Source organism: Leptonotus elevatus, chromosome 8, assembly GCF_054856555.1.
Source record: "Leptonotus elevatus isolate MCC_2025b chromosome 8, RoL_Lele_1.0, whole genome shotgun sequence".
NCBI lineage: Eukaryota > Metazoa > Chordata > Actinopteri > Syngnathiformes > Syngnathidae > Leptonotus > Leptonotus elevatus.
This window is the reverse complement of record NC_141246.1, coordinates 14,467,318-14,482,642: the sequence shown is the minus strand read 5'-3', so window position 1 is coordinate 14,482,642 and position 15,325 is coordinate 14,467,318. Positions and strand designations below refer to the sequence as shown.

General features: G+C 39.4%; 2 protein-coding genes across 3 annotated transcripts; one reads left to right on the top strand and one right to left on the bottom strand.

Moving 5' to 3' along the window:
- Positions 1–17: 17 nt before the first annotated feature.
- Positions 18–1,511, bottom strand: ten1 (TEN1 subunit of CST complex). The gene is made up of 3 exons (XM_086081808.1): positions 1,278–1,511; positions 684–841; positions 18–577 (listed from the first exon to the last, which is right to left on the bottom strand). Exons 1-3 carry the CDS (start codon positions 1,364–1,366, stop codon positions 423–425), a joined length of 402 nt encoding a protein of 133 aa, XP_085937934.1. The 5' UTR covers positions 1,367–1,511; the 3' UTR covers positions 18–422.
- acox1 (acyl-CoA oxidase 1, palmitoyl) lies at positions 1,510–15,004 on the top strand. Of its 2 annotated transcripts, none has more exons than XM_086081807.1 (14): positions 1,510–1,758; positions 2,643–2,802; positions 6,144–6,304; positions 6,892–6,999; positions 7,157–7,276; positions 7,364–7,479; positions 8,862–9,031; positions 9,163–9,325; positions 9,524–9,714; positions 11,314–11,493; positions 11,566–11,671; positions 11,870–12,013; positions 13,141–13,347; positions 13,448–15,004. In XM_086081807.1, the coding sequence occupies exons 1-14, from the start codon at positions 1,650–1,652 to the stop codon at positions 13,496–13,498; spliced, it is 1,986 nt and encodes a 661-aa protein (XP_085937933.1). In that variant the 5' UTR covers positions 1,510–1,649; the 3' UTR covers positions 13,499–15,004. The 2 variants fall into 2 exon arrangements, with proteins under 2 accessions (XP_085937933.1, XP_085937932.1); XM_086081806.1 differs by lacking the exon at positions 6,144–6,304 and adding an exon at positions 4,221–4,381.
- The last annotated feature ends 321 nt before the right edge of the window (positions 15,005–15,325 follow it).

The following is a 15,325-nucleotide window of genomic DNA, read 5'->3' as shown; positions in this document are numbered from 1 at the left end:
TAAAACACACACATAGGTAAAACACAGTTCCCCTGCTTTTATTGAACAAATTAACAAATTGCGCTAGCAAGCACAAGCATAGTAAGTGTATGGAAGTAATGTTATCACATCAATGGCTACATTTGTGCTTTTTTTGCCCATGCTGTAACAAAAGATAATGCAGAAAAGTCATGAAGCGTTATGGAACTAAGAAAAATCAAAACTTTTAAGTCGTGATTTTTTTTCTTCGATTTATTACAGCAGGGTTCTATCTACCTAGATCTGATCTAAAAAAATGAAAAGCACTTTTCCTTGAGTTAAATGACCTGCACTGTATTGTGGAAATGAGTCAAACATCAATGAAGTCATCACCGACCAAACAAGACTTGTAATAGCGGTTGCTTAATTTAAACATCGAAATGGTCAGCAATCCATGCGCAAGATCAAGTTGCATCTGCATGTTGGACAGCATCCTCCTCCAGATGGCTCTGCCTTTCCTTGAAGAAGCTCCTCTGTTCATTGATGGCTTTTTGCAGAAGGACAATGTTTACACCATCTACACAGTTGAGCACACGTGCACAGACCCTCATGTCAACCCCTGCAAAACAAAAAGTTGTTACCAATAACACAAAAGAACACTGTAAATGCAAAATTATACACTGTTTGGATTAGAAGACGTACAACACTGGATCATCTTTCCTTACCTTCAACTGTTTCTATTTCACCCAGTACTACATACTGGGCTCCAATTATGGGATTAAATGGTTCCACAAACGAGGTATTGATGATAACATGGTGCTCTTTGGAAACGTGCTGAGTTGTTAGTGAAGCCTGGGACTTGTCCGCCTCATAACGGGTAAGTCTAGAAAAATGGGATATGATTGTAAGGATAAACGCTAAACGGTACAGATAATGGATAAATGGACGGAATGGATGTTTGTTTTGTGCATGTTGGATATGTTGTCAGCTGAATCGTGAATGTCCTGTCAGAATTTGGCATGCAGCAAAGTTATGTACAGTTTTGTGAGTGTGTGTGTTCTACTAACAAGGACTATGCAAGTTAATAAAAGATGGAAACTATTTTGTGTGGAGAGGGTTTCCTGTTCATGGTAACAACTTGTCAAAACTGTTATTGTATATAAGTGACAGTAAAAAAATATTTAAATATAAAAAAATATATTTTATTTTATTGTAAAGTAAAATACTAATTTTACTGCAGTCTTGACAATCAATGATAATGAACCAATCTGCCACTGTGTAAACGAAAAACAAAAATGTCAAGTGAGTTACAAGCCCACCTGCCAAAAGTTCGCACAGACTCTCCGTCCTGCAACGCTCCAGACTTCACTTCCCACGGAAAATAATACACCGCAGTAGCGGGAAGCATAGCTAATGTAGTGATAGGGGACGGCGTGCAAAATTCGGGTTACGCGGTAAACTAATCACCCTCCTACAGCTACTGTGGACACGTTGAGGCGAAGGCTGACCTGACAAGAATAAATGTAAAAAAGCGAATCTCTTACTTCCGGGTTTGTGCCACGTGACCTGACGTCACCCACCTCGCCAAGCGTTGTCGGAGTGAGCGGGTCGCTGCAGTTCAGGACAAAATCACGCAAACGCACGTAGCCTTCATTCTATTTTTCTCCGTGAAATTCGTTTTGCGTTCAAACATGAATCCCGACATAATGAACGAGAGGCAGAAGGCAACCTTTGACGTGGAGAAACTCACTTGCATTTTGAACGGAGGCCCCGAGAAGACCAAGAGGAGACGAGAAATTGGTAACTTTACTTGTCGCATGTGTGATCTAACAGGTCATTTGGACGCCGTGAACTGTAACACACTTGGAATCTATAGTCTGTCTCCGATCGTTTCTAAAATTATTTTCAAGTGTAAAATCGTATTGTCAAATCAAACAAAGTCAAACGAAGCTCAATTCAAGAGGCTAACGTTAGCTAGCAGCTCATATTGTTCTTCATATTACTCGATAGTACTCCTATGTTCAGTTTTGAATTGAACTGTTGCTTTTTTAAGTTATGGCTCTGTATTTATTTTATCTTAGAAGTTCATTTCGTGCCTCATTGTTTCTATGTATCTGTGTAATTAATGAGTGTGTCTAGAAGCAACACAGTAGTCCAGGGTTGGCCAAATTTTATTGAGCCAAGGAACATATTTTCAATTAGACAAACTCTTATGGTTAATTATAAACCTTGCGCCATCTTCTGCAAAATAATTTAATTGTTCTTGCCACTGTACACGACTGGCATAGACAGATGAAGTAAAATTATCACTCGATGGCAAACCTACTACAATATTGTGAAATGAGTGAAAAAAACATGATTAACCCTATATTATATTATATTATATTATATACTGGTAGTGTCATGCCCTGCTACGTGCTTTAATCGATACTTATCTCCACATTCTTTCTAAAATGTTCCTTAGCACCTGAACTCGTGTTCTTGCTCGCAGGGTCCTCTAAATAAGATGCAGTGTAGTCTTGTTATTAATTAAACTGCATCTCTTCCTTTACTAGAGCAAAGTGCTGCCCCCGGCATGTTGCAGCACGTTTTAGCTATGCAACTTTTAAATTGACACAAACAATATACTCAATATTTTGCAAGTTCACGGTGTTGCTTATTGATTTCCCCCTGTTACACTGCAGAGTCGATGGTCTTGAACGATCCAGACTTTAAGAACGAGGACCCAAACTTCTTGTCTCGCAGTGAGCGCTATGACCAAGCTGTTAAAAAGAGTGCCCAAATGATCCTCAAGATGAGGGAGTATGGCATTGCGGACCCAGAGGAGATCTACTGCTATAAGAGGTGTGTGATTATTAAGTCTGAAGGAGTGCAGGTCACACACACAGAATGATACTTCAAACAACACTTATTTTCTATAACAAGGCAAAACCCCACGTTAAGTTGTCATTTGTGAAAAAAAGTGTCAAAGAGCCTTATGTGAACTGTTACCGGGGCAGTGTAGTTTTGGAGCAAAGTACATTTAGAGATTAAAACTATGTCAAAGGTTGTGCTCTGTGTTTTACAGCTTTCGGGTGCATAGAGTATAACTCTTAATACAGTACACAACTATGTGAAGTATTTGGTTGTATATTTAAAAAAAAAAAAAAGATTAACTGTATAGAATTATTCAACTTTTTAAAACTGTAGTCGCTGTGCATAGCCCTGACTCTAAGACACAGTACAGGGTACAGTTCAGTTTGAGTGAAAACCCACATTGTTTAGTCTATTGTTTTTTTAAGTGTTGATCATTGATCCTGTCTTCATTGAACATAAAACAGTGGGGCCTTTCTTACTACGCAAGTCAAGCCCCCATGAAGCAGAGTTGAAGCAGGGTACAGTTGTGTGTATTGACGACTTGTGTGAATCTTACATGGCCCATAAAGACAGTAGCACCACATTTTGTGGCATCACGGCAGCGTTAAAAGAAAAATTAATAAACAAGCAAAGTAATGCCTACATCACTCACATTCATATCACTGAGAGGGAAGACTCAGTCCAGGTCAATTAAATAATGTCTTAATTTTTTTTTTCTTATTATTTTTAAACTATCGTTTACTCGTATGTTATCCTTATGTTCATTGTTGCCACATACTTATTGTGCAGTGTCTTCATCTATGCATAAAAGCTTGTTTCCGGTTTTCTGTAAATGTAAACTGTGATAATATATCTGATAGGTGTCACCTGAAATGTGGAAACGCGTAAATAGACTGATGGACAGATAAAGGCACTCAATTGGAAAAATGTAAACAAACAGTGACACGATATCTGATACGTGTCGTCTGAAATGTAGGAATACGTAAATAGACTGATAGACAGATAAACACACTAAGTTGGAATTGGGTTATTGGGCCCGTCCTGAATTGTAAATCTAGCCATAGTAGAGGCCTGTCAGTTGATAAGAGGAAACTAAAACTGCTCTGAATTCTCTCTCCGTTGTATAGTAATCCATAGAAAAGGAAAAAAAGATTAAGTAATGTGTAGCACAGAGTAGAACTGGAAAATGTCCTATTTGCAAGACACAGGCAAAAGGTGACTGACATTATTGCCTTTTGTCCAACATAGCCCTTGCACTGCTGTTTTGTTTCGATAGAAAAACATGGCATTTGAAGTATCAGGTAGAAATCCCAGAATTTTATTTGGAGTCAGTGCATTGTCTTTACATTAGTACTCAATACTTAAAAAAAAAACACTTAATAATTGCATACCTTCCCTTCACCCAGTATGTTTCGAGGCAACTTTCACGAGGCAATGGGACTCCACTTTGTCATGTTCGTCCCAACCCTGTATGGCCAATGTGACCCCGAGCAGTCCAAGAAATGGATACCTCTAGCAGAGTCCTACCAGGCCCTTGGCACATATGCTCAAACTGAGCTAGGTCACGGTCAGTTCTTGAGTACACCCTTTTTCATTTTTGGAGATAATTAAAAATGATTATATTTGCATTTGTACTTTTAACCAGTGAAAACAGGCCCATTTTAAGTGTGAACACGAATAGGTTTACTTGTACAGTATGTGTTTGACAGATCAATATTTAAGCGCAATTTTTTTTCCTGCCCACTACTGACATCAGTCATTTTGTTTGTAAGTTAAAGTGCCGGTAGCCATGAGTGATTTATTTTTGTGATAAGATACATTCCACAATGAAATCAACTTTCCTTTCTGTACATATGCTTCTGCAGTAGATATTGTTTGACTGGGTAAGCATCATATCCAACGACAAAATGAAAATTCAAGTTGTCAGGCATTTGGAAAATCCCCCAAGAATCTCATCTTCCTCAAGCCAGCAGTCAACTTCTCAGGTGGATCTTTGTAATCGCAAATGTCAATGGGTGGCACTCGCAGTAGAATATCAAGTATGTTTCTAAACATGGTAACAAAACCACAACATTTGTGCATCCAACAATTAGATTACGGATGTTAACTGCTTATCATGTATATATAAATTGTCACATGCCCTTTGTAGTACAGTCATTTAGTAGCATGGATCCATTTGCCTTTGACATCAATTAATTTGAACTGGCGTACGCTGGCTGCAAATTAAACCTAATGTCAACCCTGATTCCAATAATAATTTAATAATAAATAATAATAATAAATTACCAATTTACTCTTGAATTTGGGCCAATGTTAATTTGTATAGTATAAAGTAGCTCTTGAACACTGTTTGCTGTGTGTTTAGCTTGTGGGCTAACTGGGGCGAGACAAGCGAAGCGCTGCAAAGACGCACAGCCATTTTTCACAATCAAATATTTGTCGGAAGTGCTGCAGGAATTGAAAATATATTTTTGTTCTCCTTTCTCTCGAGCCAGGGACCAAATGATATGCAGTCGGTACTGACTCCAAGGCCGACTGGTTAAGGGACCCCGGGTATAGATGATAGATGTAACAGCCCATAACAAGGTTGAGTTGTAGCGTCTAACTCATTATCCCTTTTGTATTCAGAAAGGCTGAGAAACCTGCTAGGAAGAAAGTAGGTCAAGCAAGTTATTGTTTGTTGCTGCCCAGTGAATGTCCATTTTCCAATGGAATTTCACAGAGCTTCCACGGAGGCGTTGAACTAATTGCTGAGTCTTTGTTGTAGAGCCTTTCTTTGATCTGGAATAGCCCCTATTACACAGATATCATGCAACATTTGCACATCAGCGCTATAAGAGAAGGTTTATCTGCCTTTGGTTTTTACACAGAACCCAGTAAAATAGGATATCGCCGCAACCCTGTGACCTATCACACAGTGACACAGCATCTATCAGTCACATAATTAAATTAATTAATGAAAAGCTTATTTGGACTTATCACGGCGCTGTGCTGGCATTGCTGATTTATCTTCTCTGTTACAAATTAACTCGAGCTTCAAGACAAAATATGCGCTAATGATTGGAACAGTTGTTTTTTTTAATCTGCCTGTCGAGCTCACAAGTTGAATAAATGATTTGTGCTCTTCTTTTTTTCCATGGCTTCTTTGCTTAACCTCCATCCATCCATTTCTATTACCATGTTTATTTTATTTCTTCTCTCTCCACGTATTTTCACTTAATTGGGCTTACACTTTCCATAAAAATTCTTCTGTGTTGTCCGCTCCTTGTCTTTGCCTCGCATTACCACCTGGTTTCCTGTTCCATCGGCCCCCGCCTTCGGTGGTTTAGCTGTGTGCACCTGGGCAGACCAGATCCTTTCGATCTGCATCTCGGAATGTTCCTGCCCACACTGCTCAACCAGGCCACTCCAGAACAAATGGACCGCTTCTTCATGCCTGCCTGGAACCTAGAGATCATCGGCACCTACGCTCAGACTGAGATGGGCCACGGTAAAATACTGAACAGCATGGCTCAAAGTCCACCTACTGATTTGAGCCGAGCTGTGTTAAAGAGTTTAAAAAAATAAAAAAATAAAAGTGGACTGCTTTTGCAGTGGCCCTTCTGAATTCCAATTGTAAGGGCCGGCAGATTTGTCTCTCCAACAGCCAAACCCACCAAATTTTACTTGAGGTAATTCTCATACATATTCCAGGTTTGGTGGGTCATTCAGACTGGAAAATGATTAGTTAGCACACAATATGCTTCAGAACGGATTTGAAAGGACATTACAGTAAGATTGCTAACATGTTTTGGGATCTGTCAAACATTTACAAGGTGCACTGCTTCACGCCTCTATTTTGATGCAACATTTAGGTCTCAAATGGAGTGCATATTGTAGTACATACATTTGTTTGCCTAATGAGTTGGCAAGTGACTTTATAGCAACTCTAATGGGCTTGTTTTCTACCAAGGCAATTTCTGTGTTTACTAACTACACTGGATTTTGTTAGTTCATTGTGCCGCGTCGACATTTAATTTAATCTTATATTTTAATTGTATTTATGTGAAGTGTGTGCGCTTTATGTCTTTCCTCCAGGCACACATCTCCGCGGACTGGAGACCACTGCCACATATGACCCGGTTACAGAAGAGTTTATCCTAAACAGTCCCACTGTCAGCTCAATCAAATGGTGGCCTGGAGGCCGTAAGTACACACCTTCTAAGACTGCAAAAGAATTTGAACTTATATTTTTTTGATCCCCGTGTTTTTCTGAATCACAGTAACTGTTGCATTTTGAAATGGAAAAGTGAAATGTGCAACAAACTTAATAAAATCGCTCCTCTTCGCTTATGTATTGTAGTTGGGAAGACCTCAAACCACGCAATTGTACTTGCCCAGCTTTATACACGAGGAAACTGCCACGGCCTGCATGCTTTCATGGTACCTATCCGTGACATGAACACACACATACCACTGCCAGGTAACTACAGTATTTGTGATTTCTTCTATGTAAATGGTCTATCTGTTGATATTTCTTATTGCACAGAAACAAACTCTTCTCTCATAGGTGTTGTTGTGGGCGATATTGGACCTAAATTTGGCTTTAATGAAGTTGACAACGGCTTTTTGAAACTTGACCATGTGCGGATACCACGGGAGAACATGCTCATGAAATACGCTAAGGTCAGCTGATCAGCGCAAATTGCACAGTCATGAGTTATTTTTCATTCTAGCACAGAGTTAGTACTGCACCGAACGAATTTTACATTTCAGTATGCCAAAAGAAATATATTGATTTCCCCAAAGATATCTAAATTACTTCCACAAACCAAATTTGCTTGTTAAATAACCAAATATACTACCGGTATATGTACCATATATAACAGGGATCTCCAACGTTTTTTCCACTGTGAGCTACTTATAGAAAAGCAAAACAGCAGCGAGCTACTCATGTTTCACAACATTTATTTTATAGTCATTTTTTTTGTTATATTGCCTTTACTTCACACTGGTGCTGTCAAAGTTAACTAATTAATGAATCACAAAAAAATGATCGCATTAATCATGTATTAACGCAGATTAATCACACTATCAATTTTGACTGCAGATGATCCTTTAGTTGACAGCGGACGTTAAAGGTAGCACAGGTTGTGTTTGAGCAATAAACATAACTGCATGCATTAAAGTAAAGCATTTAATAAATGTTTATGTATGACATTCAGATTATTTGTTCATGTCAAAATATTTGGATCATGTTTTTCCCGTTTTAAATTTGCATGTAATGAACTGATTAGAAAAAGGGGAGGATGAGAGCTTGCACTGGATCAAAAAATGTTAAAGACGTCCTTACAATATTAAATGTTGAAAGAATTAACACAACAGGTGCTCGTCATATTTAGCAGGCAAAACATTTTGATTTAAAAAAAAGCCCTTTTCATTAAGCGATTAATCATGAGTAATCAAAATTCTGAGGTGTGATTAATCTAATTACAAAATGTAATTGTTTGACAGCTCTACTTCAAACACATTAAATCAACAGTGGTCACAAAATGCAGACGTTGGCATATTAAAAAACAACAAAAAACAATATGCTGAATATACATGTGCAACATCTCAAAACCTATTAAGTAAATGCTCGTTTCTGGTTGGCTGCCTTCTCAAACCAGGAGGCAAGCTACTATCAGTGGTACATTATATGCAAATTGTGTTGTGCCAACGCGCACTCCTGATTGGTGGGCTGTTTTCACACTCATTCTTAATTGGCGGCTTCCTCGAGGGTCAGTTTTGAATGTTGTGTTAACAAATGACAACGGAAAATTTCAGATTTAAAATCTGTCCGCGAGCTACTCAAACTAGGCCGCAAACGACCGGTAGCTTGCAAGCTACTTTTTGGAGAAGCCTGATATATAATCTTTTCCAAGTCTGTATCAAATGTGAGACAATTAAGGCACCTTTGTGGGACCACCTGTCCCCCCCAAACCCTCTAAATGGGAATAAATGGAGGATATATTTTTTTTTTGAATGTTGAAAATCAACATGCTGAATAGTTCTTGTTTGTCCACTAGGTGAAACCAGATGGCACTTATGTCAAGCCGCCCAGCGCTAAGCTGACGTACGGCACCATGGTTTTCATCCGTTCCATGATTGTAGGCGAGTCCGCACGAGCCCTCGCAAAGTCCAGTACTATCGCCATCCGCTACAGCGTTGTCCGCCACCAGTCTGAAATCCGGCCTGGGTCAGTCTCCACTGGCTTCATGGAGTCACTTAAGCAAATAGTTTGAATCGTGCACAAACGCCGGCTTATGTTGCCTTTTTCATGTCCTTGTTCATTAAAACGCAGTAGACTGAAATTTTCCTGTCCTGTAGCGCACCGGAGCCTCAGATCCTCGACTACCAGACGCAGCAATACAAACTCTTCCCTGTGCTTGCGATGGCTTATGCTTTCACTTTTGTTGGCCAGTACATGAACCAAACGTACTATCGCATAACTGGAGACATCAACCAAGGGGACTTGAGTGAGCTGCCAGAGGTACTCAAAGCAGATACAGTCCATGTGTACACCTGCTGCAGCAAAATAATAACAAATGCTTGAGAATGATGTTGAATTGATGTCTGGGCATTAACAGTGTCTACGTATAGTTGTGTTTGATAACTCTTAATGAGTTCTTGGGTCATATAAAAAAAGATTTCCACCCTTTGTTTTTCTTTTCGCCTTTCTCCAACGTAGCTCCATGCTCTATCTGCGGGTCTGAAGGCTTTCACCACGTGGGCCGCCAACTCTGCCATTGAGGTGTGCCGCATGTCGTGCGGAGGTCACGGCTACTCCCGCAGCAGTGCCTTGCCAGACATATATGTTGAATTCACCCCAACTTGCACCTATGAGGGAGAGAACACAGTTATGATGCTGCAGACTGCGAGGTGTGCCATTGAACACAAATGTACAGGTGGACTTTTATTTGCTCTAAATTGTTAGAAGTTCGTATCTTTCCCAAGGGCATTTTTACACACTTAACTTGGCTTACTTGGTGTTTGTTGCATAGCAGCCAACCAGGAAGTAATAGGGAAGATTTTCTCACTGGTTGGTCTATTGGAATCGCGCAGTAAGACAAATGCAGGCATAATGTACTTTTGCATATGGTGTCGGGGGCATTTAGTTGCGCTTTTGGGGGCACCTTAAGACTAAAACTTTGTTTTTACTGTATTTGTTAAAACACATTTTAAAAAATGGTACTAAACAATATTGCTAGTGTATGTCCATATTACTCTGAGAATGCCTGAGCTGTGAAGCAAAGCGGATTTAGTTGGCAGTTGGTGCGAGTTTACCTAGCCTCTGAGGTGCCAGTCCAATGCCTAAAAAAAAATTTGAAAGGTCATCCGTCCATAAAAAGCAATGCTCATCCAAAAATGTCAATAGCAAATAGGGTAAAAGCTGGGAAGCAGAACTAACAATATTACTACTGTAGTATATTACAATTCATGGCATACAGAACTGAAGCTTTTCAAAAGACTAGTAGATCGTCAGAACAGAGACAACGATGCGGCACAACCTACAGGCAGTCTACTGGAGCGCTTATTGCCAGAAAACATGCTGCTAGACTCCAAAGTTGAGAGACGGTTCATTTGAATTAGTAGTACAAGTAGTTCAAATGGGTTAAGTAATGAACTGTTTAATATGTTTGTGAACAATAACCTCTTAGCTGAAATTACTAAAACTACTATCCTTTTTATCTGATGGGGAAAAGGCCTCTTTGCAAAAAGTATGTCTAAGTGGACAGCACTGGGACAGGGTTTCGATGAGAAGCATAGCCAGGAGTTTACAAATCCCATAATTTAACCTTAACTCATTCACTCGCAGCCATTTTCACTGAAGCAACCTCCTTTGCTTCCGGCTTTTCTTTCTTTCTTTTTTTACTGGATTTTGACTGATTTTGCTAGGTCCACAGAATATTCTGCTCTATTGCCATAAAAACATGCAACCTACCAAAAGAAAGACTAGAGTCTCTTCTTTCATCAGGAAAAAAAGTATATTTGTATCTGTTTCCGTGTTGCAGCAATTAGTATTAGAATATGGTTAACTTTCATCATTAATGACAAACCTGTTGAAAACACTGGTAAAAAGAGCTTGTTTGCAACATGGCCCTGGCTGATCTCCTATCTTGTGCTGCCTCCTGTTGACCATTTTTTGTAATAACTACCATTGCTTTAAGCGACCTCTTCATGTCAGAAGCTGTATTAAATCTTTCTGTATGCTCTAGCATTAAAAAACGTATTCATACGTTTTTGGGAGTGAAGGACATTTTTTAAAAACATTTTTGGGTTTGGATGAGTTAAACACGCATCCCCTCAGCAGTCCAGTTAGACCAGAAATGCAGGCAACACACAAACTCCTACAACAATAGTAAATATAAGTAACAGGGATAATCTGGATCTGTTTGGGCTTTGTTGTTAATCCATATTAGTTAACCTCGTCCACAGATGATGTCATTATATACATTTTTTGTGTTTGTGTTTGTGCAGATACTTGATGAAGAGCTACAGGCAAGCTAGAGCTGGTCAGCGGCTGCATGGCATTGTGTCATACCTGAATGAGGAAGAGCATCAGAGAATCCAGCCACAGCTCGTTGCCGCAAGATTGACAGGCATCGATATTAATGACATGTCCAGCCTGGTGGAGGTCTACAAACTACGGGCTGCCACGTACGATAGATTATCACAAGCCAGAAGCTAAATTGTCTCTGATATATGCAAATGATCCTTCTGTGTGTTTAGTCTGGTAGAGCTGGCAGCCAAGAGCATCCAGACGGAGCTGCAACACAACAAGAGCCAAGAGGATGCCTGGAATAATAGTGCTATCGACCTGGTCCGAGCCTCTGATGTAAGTGCATTTCGTGTGATCAACATTGTTAAGTTCAGTCGTCCCCAACCTTTTTTTGTGCCACAGATCTGTTCATGCAAATACATGCTCTAAAGTTCAGTACGTTTTGAATTTCAAGGAAGTAAAACATAAAAAATTCTTGCACATCGACTCCTGGTTTGTTTACCTCACTGTCTGACATGAATCCATGTCCTCCAGGCCCACTGCCACTATGTGGTCGTGAAGCTCTTCGCTGACAAGTTGGGGGAGATTGACGCTGCCCCCATGCACTCAGTGCTGTTGACGCTTGCTCGCCTCTACGCACTTTATGGCATCTCAAACAACTCTGGAGACTTCCTTCAGGTAAAAGATAAAAGATAGATTTGTTCCATGACCACGCTCGTAACTCAAAACCCCTTTATCCCAAATTATATTTTCCCATTTAATTGAATGGAAATGCCATGAATCTGTTTCAGCGTTTCTTATGGGGGGGGGGGGGGGGGGGGGCGCTAAAGAATTAATAAGGATAAATAGCACTCCATAATATTATATTTAATAAAAATATAGAGTAATGGCAATGTCATATTGCATTATTTGAATGGCCATTGTGCTGCTCCTTTTGCTGTGCCTGCTTTGGCCACTTGGGGGCAGCAAAGGGCTACATTCACACTGCAGGGCATGATTCCAATTTTTTTTTTGTTCAATCTGATCTTTTTATGTACTCGTTCACATTACAAAAACAAATGCAACTTCTAAAGTGAGTGGAACGTGTCGGTGATGTGACATGGAAGCGCACAAAGCATGACTTAGAGTGACACACACACACACAAAATGTCACATGACACAGTGTTAAAGGAAGTGAATAAGGTCTGGTCATTTCAGGATGACAGAAGAGCAAGGCGGGAGGAAGTCTAACTATATTGGGGGAAATAAGACTACGTTTTTCGAGTTTCTCATTTCATGGAGACATCTAAAGATGACATCACGTCATTGCTGCGCATAATGAACCATCTATGTGGATGAATTACTACTATCACCACAAACGTCAGAGTTGATCAATATTGTTATTCTATCAATATCTAGATATGAAAATTCAAAATATTAATATTGCAAAATCAACGATATCACTGATATGAATTCTCCCTGCAGACTCCGCTATTCCTGGGGGATAGGAGCCAAGGCCAAATTTCCGCAAATAATTGGCGCCCGCCAACCAGCCTCACCACCCCCAATTTTGTCAGTAAACTTAACTGGGAGTGGCTGACAACAGCTTGAAGGCTCTTTTTGAACAATTGATCACTAATTGTATCAGCCAAATCGCTGCTGTTAAGATGTGAGTTGAGTCACTGCCACCCTCCGGCGTGGCTCGTATATCAAACCCGGATTTAGTGGTCGATGACTTTATTTTGTGAATATTTTCTCTCTTGTCTGTACTTTTGCAAACTGTAATCGTCTAATCCTCATCTACGGTTCCATCTGCTTTATTTCAGGCTGGACTGTTGAACGTGTCCCAGGTGCTGCAAATTACTACTCATATCAAAGAACTGCTTTCTGAGCTGCGGCCAAATGCTGTGGCGCTGGTAGATGCCTTTGACTTTCATGACAGGATGTTAAATTCAGTCTTGGGGCGATACGACGGCAATGTCTACGAACACATGTTTGAATGGGCCCGTCGCTCTCCCCTGAATTCTACAGAGGTCAGCAAATATCGCTAGAAAGGATTCTAATTGGTGGCAAATAATTGTAATCCGCAATCACTCATCATTTCAATTAACGGTTGCATTCTTTCTTTTGCAGGTCCACGAGTCCTATCATAAGTATCTGAAGCCGCTGAGGTCCAAACTGTGAGCTGAACCACATATTATGATAGCCAGCATTTCTGTTTGTAAATAAGAAATGGATTAATTCATTATTTCAATTTTCAAACCCCAACAAGCGCTCACCTCATTAGGTTCACCTGTGTCCTTAAGATGAAGTTTCTCTCTTTTAATCAGGGGGAAGAGAGGTTTTTGACTGTCTGTTTTTTAATAAATTGATTTAAAATGGTTTTAAACGATACATTATTAGTAATTATAGATTGCTGTTTCATTAAAAAAAAAAAAGCCACGCCCATAAACTCTTATGTTCATAAAACTTCTCAGTTATCTACTGAAATTATGTAATATGTCCTCATTTTTCATCCTCTCTGTTGTAGCCTGATGGTGGTCTTTTGTTTGCCAGTTAAGTTTTTCCCAACAAGAGAACAGAATGCAACTATGATTATTACATAACAATCCCAACACCAACATGTCTTTTCTATTAGGAGAAATAAATGTTGTGGTAGAAGTGCATGCATGTTAACGTCACAATTTTACTTCCTAAAACTTGTGTAATTTCTGGGGGTTTGAGGTTGGCAGTTCTGTTGGGGCTCAGTGTTTGTGGGCCCATCAAAATTATTCAGCCTCAGTGAGTGAGCTTGTGTGTGTGTGAAAGGCTGAGCTGAGCTCAGTATAGAATTGAAAGGTCTCGGTAAAGATGTGATCGGGGCTTTGAGGAACCGCTTAATAAATGAAGGCACATGAGGTGTTAATTATGGGCTCTTTGCATGTAAGCTCTAACGTTGCAGAGATACCAGTTGTTTGCTGGTTTGCAAAAATGCGATATTCTACCAGTTGTTTATGGGACCTTCCCAAAAATAACACCACAGACATACATTGTCTTTTTAAATCCTCCTCCAAAGCAGCTTTATGATGTATGCCTTAGCTGTTTGCTAAAAAGAGGGAAACTATTATTCTCAACTGATGTTGTGGCACTATGTGCAAAGTTAGCCCAAATAAGTACATACTTTTTCTTTATTATAGAGTGCAAAGTAAATGATAGAAAGTGTGTATAAGTGAGGAAATTCAGTGGATGGGTGCATCTTAGCCAAAATAGCATTTCATGACTTTTCTTTCCCCATATACTACTACTACTACTATATATACATATCCATATTGTCTGTAAAATTGATCAATGGAATTAACACACGACAATTTGAGAAATAATTGCCTACAAATCAAAATATTGTATAGCGTTTTGTATAAAATAACTATAGTGATATATATTTAATCTGAAGTCTTTAATATGGACAATTTAAATAATTTTTATGGGAATCCAGTGTGTGCCTCATGTCTGCTTGAGGAATGTTCCTGGACTAAGATTGCTGTCTTCACCGGATAACTTTTCTCTCTGTATTTACTGATGTACATGCTGTAAAGGCATGGTAACAATTAGCCAAGATGTTTATTAACCACAATTGGTTGGATATTTGTTCATGTTTCTACTAATATTGATGATTTGACATGTTGTCAAAATAAATGTTAATTAAGCAGTGTGCATCTGTCCTTTTGTGTAGGTTACTACCGGATAACTTGATTCAAAAATATCAGCCACAATGACTTTATTAGATGCTGATTGAAAAAGTACTGTACATTAATGGTTGTGTATTACTGCATATCATTAACATTTGGTGGATGTCCGAGGTATGGACAATCCCGACCTTTTGTCACAAGGCGGTCTTCTCGGTGAAAGGATGCTCTCTGCTCATTGAAAAGCATTAATTTGTGAGGATTATTTGAATTGCAAAATGTGCTGAAATGTCGTTTGACTACTTTAACAATCTGCCTGGTTTGTAAACTTTGTATGCTTGTGACTGTC